The 15,741-nt window shown below is 39.6% G+C and overlaps 1 protein-coding gene across 1 annotated transcript in view; it reads right to left on the bottom strand.

Moving 5' to 3' along the window:
- Positions 1 to 3,432: 3,432 nt before the first annotated feature.
- The window catches only part of fa2h (fatty acid 2-hydroxylase), a 107,154-nt gene continuing 94,845 nt past the window's right edge, over positions 3,433 to 15,741 (bottom strand). Inside the window, exons 4-7 of the mRNA XM_080187131.1 lie at positions 15,424 to 15,530; positions 14,644 to 14,816; positions 8,509 to 8,761; positions 3,433 to 6,123 (exon numbers count right to left, since the gene is read on the bottom strand). Of these exons, the coding sequence (XP_080043257.1) occupies positions 6,044 to 6,123; positions 8,509 to 8,761; positions 14,644 to 14,816; positions 15,424 to 15,530 (613 nt within the window). The 3' untranslated portion in view covers positions 3,433 to 6,043. The remainder of the gene's footprint in view (positions 6,124 to 8,508; positions 8,762 to 14,643; positions 14,817 to 15,423; positions 15,531 to 15,741) is intronic.

Consider the following 15,741-nt stretch of genomic DNA (forward strand, 5'->3'; position numbering starts at 1 on the left):
TGTTGTACTCCATCTGTCACTTGGTTTTCCACTCCTGTAACCCATCTCTATCTCTTGAACCTTTCAGAAGCTTGTTGTGACAATGATATTACTCCACACTATAGGCCCAATTAAATAATTAATTTGGATTGTACGGGCACTCCATGAGTCACAGCCTATTAGCTTCAAAATGCCTCATTATTCCCTACTTTGTTTCCTGTCTGCTAACCAATCCTTTTCCATGTCAATACACCACCACCCAACTTCACAAGTCCTTATTCTGTGTACTAACCCTTTGCGTGATACCTTTTGGAACTACGTGTAGCACGTCTCCTTTAGCTACCCTCCTAGTCAAATAAAGTTTCCCCTTTGTTAGGCCATGTTGACTTTGTGAGATTCATATTATGATTCAAGTGCATTAAAATTTCCTTAGTAATAGATTCCAGCAATTTCCCAACGTCAGGCTAATTGGCTTGTAGTTCCCCTTTTCTCTCTTCCTTCTTTCTCAATCAACATTTACTTTTGCTAACTGTCAAACCACTGGGTCAATTCTAAAAGTGGAATTTTGGAAAATCATCTTCAGTGCATCTACTTTCTCTACGGTTGCCTCTTTTTAAACCCTCAAGGTATTTTCAATGCATGGATAGATTGACAAAGTGAGCAACAGGTTCTAGAAGGATATAGAAATAAAATTAATGTAAAAGGTTTAAGACAGCAAACCTGAGGATCTTTTAAAACTCTGCTGGTGGTGAAGGAATTGAAGATATATTAGAACGGGGTGGACAAGTGAAATCAGGATTATTGAGATTTAAACTGCTTGAACCAACAAGGCCAGTTCCTATTGTAATTTCTGGGTGAAATATGGATTTTATGTTTCACCTGCCTACGCTTATCTCCTGACCTACATCTACACAATTACTGATCAGCCTTACATTGTTATACATACGCGTATACATTTCCACAATTCTCAATGCTTGCTCTTTCCATTCTTGGCTCAGTGTTTTCTGTATTCTTTTTGTCTATTTAAAAGATTAAGTTTCAATCTCTACTATAAAGTTCTGAAATACTAGACGAATCAAGGTAATTTGCTTTAATGGTGATTCTGTAGAAAGTATGTAACAAACATCACCACTACCTTACTACAGCAAGGGCAGCTAGTGTTTCGCAGTAGCATCTGCTCTCAAGCTCCCCTTCTGTGCCACTCAGCCTCCCCATTTGTGATATATCACCAACTTCTGAAGTCATCTGGAACTCTTCATCAAATAGCATTCGAGAGCATTTTCACCACAGTTGAAATTCTGCTTCACTCCTGACTGCAGAGACAGACAAGATTCATTTGTGGTGTAAATGGCCCAACACTAGCAAAACCTTGGAATATTTTATTGTATTGGTTTCAGACAGGTGGAGGAGAACGTGAGGAAACGTCTTGCATAATTTGTCATCTTTATGTTCACAACCAGAAGGTAGAATCACAATTAGCTCACTCAAAGCACATTTTAAAACAAGTTGCATCTTGATCCTCTCCATTCACAAACTACAGGAGCTGCTGAAATGTGGCAGAATTATAATGAAAATGTCCATTAAGCAAATCTAGGTGGAGAGTATAGTTTACATGTTGTTTTAGCAGAGAGGTAACAAGATTCCTTCGCTTTTCAGCAGTGAGATGAAACAATTAAAAATGCAAATGGAAGGGGTGACAAGGAGGGAAAAAGATTGACAGTGAAAATAGAACCCTTACAGTGTAGACGACAACCATTTGGCCCATTAAGCTTGCATTGATAACAATCCCACTCGGGCACTATCTTGTAACCCCACATATTTACCCAGCACTCCTCCGACACCAAGGGTCAATTGAGCATGGCCAATCCTCCTAACTCCCACATCTTTGGACTGTGGGAAGAAATGGGAGCACCCAGAAGAAACCCCTGTAGATATGGGGAGAATGTGCAAACTCCACACAGTGGCCTGAGGCCAGAATTGAAAGCTGGTCCCTGGCACTGAGGCAGCAGTGCTAACCACTGTGCCATATCTTAAAAATGACGTCCACTGGAGTGGTCCAAGGGGAGCATATTCTAATTTTTTGTTTGATTATGGAATTAATCAATCGGACCGGGAAGAAAGGTTGCTTGGAGTTGGTCATAACCAGAATATATAACCAGATTTATGATGCAAGTAGCCTTTATTCCTCAGTCTGCCAGTTCATCAAACCCAATAACTCTGCTTTTTATTTCAGATAGCAGCAAAGTGCTGGGAATACTCAGCAGGTCGGGCAGCATCAGTGGAGAGAGATAATCTTGAAGTAAATTGGACTCTTCCTCAGACTGCTGCAAACTCATCGTTTGCAGCAAACAACATTGCTGGAAGTCTTTCTGCAGTTCAAGAAGACTGCCAATAATATTGAGCTCATCTTTATATTTTACTATATTACATCAAGTCTAATGGAAAGACAAACAAACAGGAAATTCTGGAAATACTCAGGTCAGATGGTATATACAGAGAGAGAAACAGAGTCAGAGTCATGTTTCATATCAACGGACTTCCTTTAGAATTGACGCACCTGAGCGTCTCTAGGACAGTTCACTTTTCATCACCCAGTCTCTCTCTCTCTCTCTCTCTCTAGTAAGAAACGCACCTTTTAGCCCCATGGTCAGAGGCCAAATTTTAGGAGTAGTCTCCACCATTTAGTAGTCACTATTATACATCAGTTTCCTCTGTTCCTGGTCAGGATGTGACGGTGTCCCAGGGAGCACAAGCAAAGCTCAAACACATGAACAGGGCAGCAGTGTTGTAAATAAGTTTAAAAGTTTTCAAAAACCCATTTTAGTAAACAAACTACTTTTCAGGAGTTGTATAATAGCTAATAGCAGCATCAATTTGTTTTTTTTCATAGCTAAGATTTGTGGAAGTGGAAATGGAAAATTGGTCTTTTGCCAGATTTTATCATTGTTCACTCTCTGAGCATTCTATTCATTGCTTTCTCCTTTAAGAATTTTTCTCTTACCTACTCAAATACTCAATAGCCATCTCAGATGGTTTTCAGCATGATGCCCAACAAGTATCAAATCTGCTAACTGACACAGGGAAAAATACAACTCCCAGCTCTCCTCCCAGAGTATTGTGACATAAAGCAGAGTGCCTGAGGCCACATGATGATATTAAACTCCCATCATGCAATTAGCTTTCCACATACAATTTAAGCATAATTTTCACCAAATTTCCCCATTCCACTTTTTGTGGGAATGCTCCTGGAGAAGAGACATCATTCAAAACTCACCTGGAGATTAAAGCACAACAAATTTAATCTCCAGGAGTATAGTTTTGCCTTTCAAATTGGAAACTGAAAAAAATAGATCAAAACTGAAGTCAATAATAACTTTCTTATTGTTAATATTGTTCCAAAAGACAAATTTATTAAACAATTAATTGTAAATGAATTGCAGTCTGACAACTCAGTGCTTGGTAGATTAATTTTATAGTCACAAGTTAGCAATCTGCAACAAAACTCTTTATAGGCCTCAACTTAGCTCATTTTATAAACTAGAAATTTATTAACACTTAAGTCAATCATAAAAAGCAATTTGATACAATATTGCCAATATAAATTCATTAACATTACACAAGATTCTACATTTGGAATTACTGGAGCAATGCTGTACATGGGGTACAATCCACTCTGCAATTTCAACGTAGTTTCACAGAACCCCAAGTGAGATAGTTTTACCATATCACTCAGTTACTGAGTTCATAATTGTTTGTAAAAAAAATGCTCACATATGTCCACAACATACCAGGTCTAGTACACATTTCAGTAATGCCCAATTTCACCTCTACATTTTAGATTCTGTTTTACATGACATTTTACATGTGAGGAACAATTTTATTCCCAAGATCAGAATGGAGATAAGAAAGAGCATCATGTAAAAGGAAGAGAGGAATTGGATTTGTTAGTCCTTCAGTTTAGTTTTTCCCTTCAAGAAAACTGGCAATTGTGTTTCATTTTCCAGCTTTGTCAGTGGTGGTGATCAACCTATAGCAATGTTACAGCAAGCAATTAACAGCAGGCACTGGTCCACCATAGCTGACACCTATTTTGCAAAGGAAATTAGGTAACTGCCAGACCCAGGGGCCTGATTAGAGTTTGAACAGATCATTTAGTTTTTCTTATTTTATTATCTGTAGGTACTGATGGTTCTAAGAATTAGCACATGAATTTAGTTTCTAAACTAAAAGTCATTAGTGCACAAAAAAATCGACGTAAGACGCAGTATAAAAGTAATGCCTTATATACTTTAAAGCTTTGGCCTATATACATATGCAAAAACTCCTACTGCATTTTGATCGCCAGGCATATCCCAACAATTGTGATGACTGACCAAGGTTTATTCACAAGCTGGGTCAGGCTTGAAAATAGCTGCATCATTTCTGAATCTGGAATTAAGTCAAAAAACCTGTGACATTATTAGAATGCTAGTAAGAAATTAACAACATTGCTTGGGAAGAGAATTTGGACAAAAAAACTACTTTCAAAATATACATACTTTATTTACAATTACATTTCACCTTATATAGACTCAAGCATTCATAAATGCGTCAATATTTGCAGTAAAACAGTAAAAATGAAATTTCTTTAACTGCATAGTTAAGCCAGCATACTGTTCCAGAAAGTAGAGGAACTAGTCAGCCCAAGGTTACATTCATAATATAGTCAATGCCCAAAGCATACAAGATTCAAATGTTATGAGGATCAAGTTTGATTAAAGCCTGAGATTGGGGCAGGGGGAATGCTCAACAACATCCTACACCAAAAAAATATAAAATTCTTTTAGTGCACAATAGCAACAGGCTAAATATCAAACTAATTATGCTTCCAGCATCCACCATTTTCTCTCCAACTTCCATTTGTCAAAAACTTTCCTTATTTTCTTCTGCTGGTTACAAACATCCACCTGTGTATATTGGTCTATACTGTTCCACAAACAGACTGACAAAACCACCAACCTTATAAAGTGCAACACAAGCCCCTTAACCCAGAGATAAGTAGAGTCAAAAATCACAATGCCAGCTCTTCTAAAAAGTTTCTTTCCATTTTTGTTTTAAGGTTATGTTAACAGGGAAAATGTGTTTTTAATTCCCTTTGAAAGGTGGAGAAAGGGGCAAGTTTTCTTTACAGCCCATATTTATGTTAAATACTGGTGAATTTAAAGCAGCCTGCTCTTTCAACAAGCATGGCGGGGTGCACAAGTGTCTGACATTTAAAGATAAGGATTAAATGCACAGTAATGGGCAGACGTACGCAAAATGCTGGAGGAATTTGATGACCAACTGAAAGTTGGTACAGCAACATCACATTATAACCCAAACTCCAAAAATCTACAACAAATTTGGATATCACACTACTTGGAAAGGAATAGCATGACACCGACATTAACAAATCCCAAATGGTATCTAACATTAAGGAAAAGGTTTTTGTACTGATAAAGCTTTAATTGGAGATTGGTAAGTATAGATATTTGTCTGGTAAATTTAAGCAGTTAAAATATTAAGGAAAGAAAGTCAGAATTTTGGAATGAGAGTTTCATTGTTCCTCACAACTACAAACATGGAATTATAACAAAACAAGTAAAATCTGAATGATAAATTAAATTGTGCAGCTTGATTTCCCTTTTTTCCAAGTAACTAACCCATAAACTGCATGAAGTTCAAAAACCCAAACTTTAGTGTTAATACTTCCTACAATACATAACCACTTTGATAAGATTTATTATAGATATCAAGGTCCAAAAAAATATACATTTAACAATTAATAAATATTGATCAACAGGCAACAGCTCCCCGAGATCAGGCACTTTTGTTAGAAAACATTGGGATATTATATTTGGACAATTCAGATAACAGTGAAGCTTTTTTTTTGCCTTCTCATAGTACAGAAGAAATCCTACATGTAGCTGAAGATGATAAGACTTGGGCTTGGCCATACATAAGATGTATCCAGATAGAGATTCTCAAGTGGCTGGCTGATTGACAAGGCATTAATAGTGTGGATTTGGAGACCAATCATTAGACATCAGTGATGCTTCTCGAAAGTTTCTTCTGGAATTACTGTATCAAATGGGTAGTCCCAAAACCGACTCGTAATTCCAAATCCTAAATGGGGGAGGGGAAATAAATGCTGCAGGTTAGAAGTTGCATTATACTTGATGATACCAAAATAAACTTTAATGAAATTTGTGACTATGCAAAATGAAGAACTTCATTGAGTCTTACTGACTGCAATGTTCCAGGCTAATTTCCAGATCTATATTCATTTTAGCTGAGAACATCAATTAGACCATTTCTCTGGACTTTATGAGAAGGAAAAAGCTGAGATTCCTACCCTTGATTACATTTCCTATGACCACCATTCAAAACAAAAAGTACACATGCCTTTCATGACGTGATCATGTTTGGTCATGGTACACATCTCTTCCCTACTTCTGCCCTCAACTCAAATAACTTGCAACCATCCAATGTCCAGGTTGAGACATGGAGAGGGGCCACTTGTAGGCAGAAAGATTTGAAAAATCATAGCACCTGTTCTTAGCATCTTGGCAATGCTTCCCAGAATAAACCATTATTCTCTGGGGAAAACTATTTGTTTGAAAATGTACCATAAAATCCTGTAGTGCAGAAAGAGGCCATTTAGCCCATCAAGTCTGCATCGACCACAATCCCATCCAGATCTTATCCATGCAACCCCATGTATTTACCCTAGTGTCCCCTAGTATGGCCAATCCACCTAACCTGTACATCTTTGGACTGTCAGAGGAAACCGGAGCACCCAGAGGAAACCCACGCAGACACAGGGAGAATGTCGAACTCCACGCAGACAGTCACCCGAGGCCAAAATTGAACCTGGGTCCCTGGCTCTGTGAGGCAGCAGAGCTAACCACTGGGCCATCCTACTTAATACCATTCACTCCTCTCCTGCCGCAACTCACCCACTGTTGAAAGCCTTATTCATGCCTTTGTGAAAGCAAATGCACAAGATCACAACAGGGACACTTGCACTTCCTCTGGGGAAGAAAATCCTCAGTCTCCCTTTCTAATGGGAAATCTACTCAGTGGTTCATCTTTGGATATTTTCAGATTTATTGGACTCTGTACTAAGGACAAGCAGTTTGTATTTGTAACCTACTGGAGGATAAACAGTTTGAATCTTTTGCATACGTTTGGGCAGAGCCCCTCTTACTTCTAAATTTACTCCCACAAAAGGTCAAGCAAACATCATTTTCTTCTTGCACCCAATCCCCATAGTGTCAGCAAAGGTGAGAATTCAAATCGGCTACTCAGTTGAAAATAAAACCCTCGGAATTAACTTGAAACCTAAAGCAAGTCTGGAATGTCACGTTTATAAACAGGGGCAGCACGGTAGCACAGTGGTTAGCACTGCTGCTTCACAGTTCCAGGGACCTGGGTTCGATTCCTGGCTCAGGTCACCGTGTGGAGTTTGCACATTCTCGTGTCTGCATGGGTTTCCTCCCACACTCCAAAGATGTGCGGGTTAGGTTGATTGGCCATGCTAAAATTGCCCCTTAGTGTCCTGGGATGCATCGGTTTGAGGGACTGGTGGGTAAGTGTATAGGGATGTGGAGGTAGGGCTTGTGTGGGACTGTGGTTGGTGCAGACTTGATGGGCCGAATGGCCTCTTTCTGCACTGTAGGGTTCTATGATTGAGAATTTGATTGAGTGGAGCTGCCCACAAATGACACCCACCATAGGATTCTCAATGACAACATTGAATTCAAAGAAATCCACAAAAATACACTTCCAGGCTCACAAAGCTTGTTGAAAGAGTTATATTAACAAGCTGGATAGGACCAAAAAAAGTATGTGGATGTCTTGAGTATCCAAAATACATCTCTTTCACATTTGTGGTTAATGAACATCTAAAATTGGGAATAAGACACATTGCCACAACAGAGCACATACTCTGAAGCCTGCTTTCCTCTAATATCGGATATGAACTTTGGATTCCTAAAGTACAAACTGGCAGCATTTTCTAGGACTGACATCTGTCAGATATTAGCCTCACACTATATTTCACACAGTGGGCCCAGTACAGTCAACATTCACCGGTACTTCACTGAAACTGACATCAACCTTTGAGGGGTGCTGGATGGAGGATTATTGTCCAGAACATCCAGGATGAACTCCCAGCTCTTCACCTTATGCCGATCGTACCTTCAATGTCTATTTGAACAATCAGGAAAGGCCACTGTCTCTTCAGAATATAGCACTCCAAGTAAAACATGGAAACGTTAGCATAAATTCTGGGCTCAAATTCCAAAGGATAGCTTCCACCTAGCTGTGCACAGATAATAAATTTTGCACTTTTAAGGGTGAATAAGCTACTCAGCCTGGCTTTTCTCACACTCCTGCTAGCACAGGAAACACTTAATTAGTTGGGCACAGCTGGAAGGGAGAAAAAAGTGCAATAATTCACCAATTTCTTTATTAATTACGAACATGTTAAAAAGTAGTTGTATATACCTAATCTTTGGTGTTCAAAATGATGTTTAACATGATATGCTTTAAGTCCATAGAGGTAGCTGCCCTTCTTCGGAGATCCATAATGTAGATAATAATGTATCATATCATAGACAACATAGCCACATAGACCTCCAACAAAGATAGACATGCCGACAGCTCCTGGAGCAAACAAGTGGAAAGCAGCGAGAAATAATGCTACAACGAATGATGCTGGAACAGGCGGGAAGACCAAACGTGAACCATCAAATGGAGACTGCAGAGAGGAGAGAGAATACTTAATCTTAACATTACAGGTTTGCTTAGGTGCACAATATTCACCAAATACAGCCTTCTACATGCTTTTAATTTAGAAACATACAAATGAGTGCTGTAACAGATCTACTGCACAGCTAGTTCTCAGCATCGAGACCTAGCTGAACATGCAGGTTTCACATCTTTAAAAAGGGCAGGAGGAAGGATTTGTGTTCAAAGCTTGGGTTTTAATATTTACTTTCTGCTATAATTGGGGTTTTATTTTTGGGGACAGTGGGTGCACATGCAGGGGTGCGGAGTATAGAAAATAGAAAGAAATTTGCTAAATAGTGAAAGCCTTGACGGACAAAGGATTTTATTTTTCAAGAATGGTGCCTCACTCTCTAAACTAGCTGGGAGAGTGGAAATTTTTGATCATGTAAATAAAAGCTTATTTGCATTGCATAAAGAACATAGAGCATAACAGCACAGGAATAGGCCCTTTGACCCACAATGTTGTTCTGGACCTGATACCAAATTAAGCTAATCCCTCCTACCTGGCCTTGGTCCATATCTCTCTAATCCTTGTACATTCATGAGATATCTAAAAAGGTCCCCAAAACACCCCCATCATATCTGCCTGCACCACTACCCTGGCAGACACCTACTGCTCTTTGCACAAAAGACTTGCCTTCAAATCTCCTTTGCATTTTCCCCCTCTACCTTAAATGCAATCCCCCTACTATTAGACATTTCAAATCTGGGAAAAAGGTTCAACTGTCAACCCTATCTATGCCTCTCAATTTTATAGACCATCAGGTCTCCCCTCAAGTGCCCACAGTGAGAGATAACAACCCTAGTTTGTCCAGCCTCTCCTTATAGCTTATACTGGATAATTCAGATAGCATCCTGGTAAATCTCTTTGGCATCCTCTCCAAAGCCTCCACATCCTTCCTGTAACGTGGCAGAATTGAACATAATACTCTTAAAATGCAGCCTAACCGAAGTTTTATAAAGCTGCAAAATGACATCCTGACTCTAAACTCAATGCCCTGACCAATAAAGGTAAGAATGCCATAGATCTTCTTTACCATCTTATCTACTTACGTGGCCACTTTCAGGGAGCTATAGACTTGAACCCCAAGATCCTGCTGTACATCTGCTATTCAGGATCCGGCCATTATTTGTTTATTTACCCTGAACATATGGCGGGGAGGGGCGGTGGTGGTGGGGATGATTCTCCTAGCTCACTGCGCTGCTCAAGCAATAAAGCAGGCCGGGACACATCAGCAAAGACCATTTTGCTGGCTTCCCGCGGGGAGTGCCACAGTCTACATGGTCTCCCAGTCAAAGATTTCCAGTGTATCAGCTTTGCACTGAAAATTGGTGCAGAGCTGTTTAGTACCTGGAAATCTTAGCTTCCATTTCAATAGGTGGCACAGGACTGAAATCTCTGGGCCTGCTAGTGTTCCCCCCACCACTCCCTTGACACCCCCAGGTTTACTCCTGCTCCCCACTAACAGGGAATAGGCAGCCAACCCCACGGGAGTGAACAGAGGCAATTGGGACCCCCCCACCCCGGAGGTCAGGGATAAGCGGAGTGTCCTGTTGGGCACTGCCAGCCTGACACCACGGCACTTTCCAAGGCAGGGCCATGGGGAGTGCGAATAGTGCAAGTGGGGGAAGGGGTTTCCTGCTGCCACTCTGCGCAGGGATCGCAGGCAGAGCGAGGGAGCTGGGGCCGTCCAGCTATTGAGCTGGCCAGTGATCGGCAGGCCAGCAATGCGGGGCAGCAACACATGCACTAATCTGTGTTCTGAGAGATTGGTGCAAATGACCCGCTCTGCGCTATCTGCCAGCCTCTCAGACAAATATAGACCCCGCCCCCTGATTTTCAGAGTGAATCATGCTAGGGCACTCTAACGCACAGATTGTTAGAGATTCGTTCTGGAAATAACGCTAAAATAACTAGTAGGATTTATTCCCGTTTTCCCACAAATTGGGAACTTGGAGTTTAATCCACGCAAGTCTTCTGCACTTTGAGATCAAAGCTGGGATTCTCCAAAAAATTCTATTTGTCATTTCTCCGCCCATATCTGTTGCTGATCTATATCCTGTTGTATATTTTGGCAACCTACCTACCTTTCCACAACTCCACCTATGTGTGTGTCATCTGCAAACTGAATAACCCACCAATCTACTTTTTCATTTAAGTCATATATTGCAATAGGAAGTCTCATAACACCAGATTAAAGTTTAACAGGTTTATTTGGAATCACATGCTTTCAGAGCGCTGCTCCTTCATCAGGTGAGTCTTCATCACTCACCTGATGAGGGAACAGTGCTTTGAAAGCTCGAGATTCCAAATAAACCTGCTGGACTTTAACCTATATTCAGGCTTCTTAATGTGCCGACCCCAGTCCAACGGTGGCATTTCCACATCATACATAATCACAAACAGTAAAGGTCCCAGCACAGATCCCTGCAGAACACCACAAGTCATGGATCTCCAGCCAGAGGAACATCCTTCCAGTACTACTGAGTTCTATGGGCAAGTCAATTCTGTATTCAAGATGCCAAGTAACCATAGATCCCATGCATCTTAATCTTCTGAGCCTACCATGAGGGATCTTGCCAAAAGCTTTACTAAAATCCATGTAGACAACATCCACTGCTCTACCCTCATCGATCACCTTTGTCATGTCCTCGAAACAAAAAAGACATGATCTGTCCCATACAAAGCCACGCTGACTTTTCCCAAATGGGCCACGCTTTTCCAAATGTGCGTAAATCCTATCCCTAGCAGTCTCTCCAATAGCTTTGCAACCACCAATGAGAGACTGCAGAAAGAAGGTTATGAGAGAGAAAATCTATTGCACAAACGTACCCTCATTTTTTTTTAAGTTGCTACTCAATCTGGATATCAGCCATCTGAAATTTTGCAGGATCAGCATCGTAGCTGCAGAAGTGCTTTGTGATATATTGTACATAGTAATAACAGATCATGATTTAAGTGCAAGTCTAAGAGTGAATTGCTAATTTAGTGATTTCTGCTTCCAACTTCCAATGAATTTTTAAAAATATGTAATTGGTAGTGACACTAAAATTATCTACAGTTTTTACGCTACAATCTTTTAAACAGCGAGGAATTTCCCCTTTATTGAGTTCAGTATTGGATCAACTTAATTTGGTAGGGTAGAGATCACTGAGTAAAAGCCTATTTCAGCATCTTCCCACATTGCAGGTGCTTTGTTCACAGCTTGTGAACTGCACAAGTTCTGGTTAAACATCAAAGAAATAAGTTGTTACAATTTATGATAGCATTCTCAAAATAGTACAGACAGAATGAAGATCTAATTAAAAAACATCCTCCAGAGAGCTTTAGCACTATTTCAAAATATGATCAATACTATGAGCGGGTAGGGAAATTGCAGGTTAATTCTGATGATATGTGACCATCAACCTCAAGGTTTCATGTCACATAGCAACCATTCCAATGGAACATAAAGGAATCTACTCGAGTAGAATGAACGTGCACAATCTTGTGAAACTAGCTATTCTGGTGTACACGTAGCAACGCTTTGCCTATATGTTCACCTGAACTTTTATCAAATAAAGTAGATAGCTGCCATGCTTATTCTATTAAGGAGCATCACATCCATGCACCGAATTGCTGAGGAAATCTCAAATATGTTGCCATGGAAACTTCTTGTTATCACCCAATTTCACAAGCCCAGTTGTAACTCTCGCTAATGATGGTTCCACCATAAAAGGTGTTAAAAACTCACCAACATGATTGATAACTAAACCCAAGCAGAATGAATGCTATTTTCAAAGCACTATGGGGAGTGATGCACCACATGCAATAATGCTGGAATTGATTACGTGATATTAAGTATAACAAAATGCTTTAAATGACTATTGGAGATAAACAAAGAAAATAGGAGTAGGCCATTTGGCCCTTTGAGCCTACTCCACCTTTTATTATGATTATGGCTGATCAGCCAATTCAACAACCTGATTCATACACTCCCCTCCCTGTATATTCTTTGACACTGTAAACATTAACTCTGTGTCTCTCTCCACACGTGCTACCAGGCCTGCTGAGGTGTTTAATATCAATCTCTCTATTTCAGATCTCCAGCATTGCAGAAATTTTGCTTTCGTTACATTATGTCTGATGCAGTTTATAGCTTTTCACAATTGGAGTCAAAGTTTTTGTATCCATAGATTTCTATTGAAAGAGAAAATGGGATGAGTGTATAAATGGCCATCAGACCTGAAATCACAAATTGTATACAATCACCTAAAGATAAAACTGTTCTTGGACATGATAGCAAAACATGTGCCAAAAGACTTGGTGAGGAAGAATTCCTTATTAAAATATGAACCCAACACTCTGGAAAATGAACCAGAAATTTAATTAGTTGCAGAAGAAAATGCATCCTCAGAGTGAGATTACCTAGACTCTTAGGGTTTCAGAAATATGAACCAGACCCTTGGCTATTGTTTGTAGTCACAATGATCTGATAGCTTAAAAGTATGTGGGAGAATAAATGGCAACGGGAGGGTGGTGGACTAAAAGTAACAGATGACACTTTTGATCATGATCCTACTCCCAAAAATAGCATGATCAGTAAAATCCTATATGAAGGAAATGCCATTTATACAGATATCAAGGCCAGCAGAGAGTATGGAGCGGAGTAAGTCTGCCTGTGACAGCATTGAATTAAGCAGTCAAAGTTCAGAAGCGAACCATAAAGCTTTCAGTATCAGCTCAGAACGATATGAAGCTTTTAACGACTTGCTGATTTTGAGAAGTCAATATCCCTGCATGTCAGGTAGCCAGGAATACCTCTGACAGGAAAGCAGAAGTTGGAGAATGTTGTTCAAAATAATGTCCAAATACAATGGTAGAAACCAAAATGGCAATGCAAAGACATTTAAAAGGGAGTTACCTAGAATGTCAAATATAAATCGAAGTTTGCTTTTATTTGCTCAATATTCTTTTATCAGTTAAGAGTCAACCATTAGTCAAAACATTAAAAAGTTCCTACTTTACAAAAAAAACTTTCCACCACAAGTTTAATAAAGTGTGCAATACTACAATTAACCTTGCCACTGCAAGGTTGGCACTATATCACAAGGCTACAATTAAGCTTATAAGTAGGGCTGCACTCTCGAAATGCTTCACATTTCTTCAGATTTGGCAAACCTATTCCAGTGACTCTACATGGAATACTTTAAAGGCATGGAGATACAACTCAGAGCAGGAAGGGCAGAAGCATCTTGACGATTCTGTGTACCTCTATTTATGGGAATAATTTGGAAGTCTACTTAATTTGTGGCTTCATATAAAATGAAGATACTGTACATTTTAATTTGACACCATTTACAATAGAAAAGTTGGGATGCTGCTAGCAATGTGAAACATGCACTTTCCTGTGAACTTTCACAATGGTAATGCAATAAAATGGTTGCTTCCTCCCAAGTTCTGTATTTTGACAACCAGTTTATGCGGCTGTCAATGTCAGGGAATGCTAGGTGTAGAAGTTGCAGGGATGGACTCGTCATGTCCATCACTGAGTGATCTGAAAGACAAAACTAGTTACGGATTTGTGGTGTTTTAAGTTATTAAAAAAAACTGCACTGCTATGAAAAAGATGAATGAAGGGCCCTATAAAAATGCCTGATAACAGCAAAGTGAACAAATATCAGGTGTTTCAACAACGAAAGAAATGAAATTTATAAACCTGCTTATGCTAAAGATTCAAGATGCAACATCAAATTTAAAATTCAATAACAATTAGTTTTAAAAGAATTTGAAAAAGAATTTCATTACGAAAATCAAATTGTAGCATCCCCACTTATAATTTCAGATCACGTAGGAATCTATCCAATCACCTTGTGGTGTTGCCCATGAAGCATGAAGTGAAGCGTGATGAGGTAGTAATTGCTGGCCGGCGGTTTCATATGGAAAAGATACCGATGGATCAGATACTCAACCAGGGACCAGAGAAACATCCCGAGCAAGAATAAAAAGGGAAAGCAGTACTTGTGGACGGGGATGGAATATTCTACAGAAAGAGAGAAACCATTAATAAATCACTGACATCTGTAAGACAAGGAGCAATCACTTTGCACCTCTCCACATTCAGAATCACCCACATTAAAAAAGATTAGATTACTCAATAGTTGATGTTCCATTAAAGTTTTTGAATGTCATCAGATCCTGCTCTGTTTCCTTATATCCCTAAGCTGATAATGAAAAACTACATGAGAACATTTTTACTTTCCCCTTTTCCTCTTCATACCCCTGAAATGGCAATTCTTGGTCAATATGCTTGCCTGGCTGCTGCCAACATTGCCTTGTATTTTGATAATTGGATAAGACACACAAATAGATATGTATCAATTAATTCATTCTTTGGACTGTCCCCTGCTTGCCGAATCATCTACAGCACCAATCTCAGCTTCTAAACTATGCATCGCTATCTTTCCACCGGAGAGACTTCTAAATGCCCACAGCCTACCAGATATAATTTTAAAATCAAAATGCCACTTCATGAGTAACAGCCTTGGAGGGACAAAACGGTGAGAAGACATCAATAGTGGACCAAACGTCATTAAGAAAACTCTATTACGTAATTTTGGATACTTGCTGTTCCGAGATTGGTGAAATACCTGCTGCAAAAGATGTGAAAACTCGAGCGTTGCCTTGGGCCAGCTCAGTGTAGCTGTACCAACTAAGGAAGATTACAATAGGAGTCCAAACCAAAGGTACCACGTACCTGCAGAGAGAGCCAGAGAGAGAGTACAGAATGAGAACAATCTTTAGCAAGCAATTAGTTGAATATTAAATGCAGATGCAATCGTGTATGGAGCACGCGGGATTACCCATGACACATGTTCTTCATTTTATTGGGTGTATTTCAACATTCACACACAAATATCCGAGGACATATTTAACAGACTCTGGAGGAGTGGCTTTTGTCATTAATA

This window comes from Carcharhinus amblyrhynchos, chromosome 4, assembly GCF_965287045.1.
Source record: "Carcharhinus amblyrhynchos chromosome 4, sCarAmb.v2.hapA, whole genome shotgun sequence".
Lineage (NCBI taxonomy): Eukaryota > Metazoa > Chordata > Chondrichthyes > Carcharhiniformes > Carcharhinidae > Carcharhinus > Carcharhinus amblyrhynchos.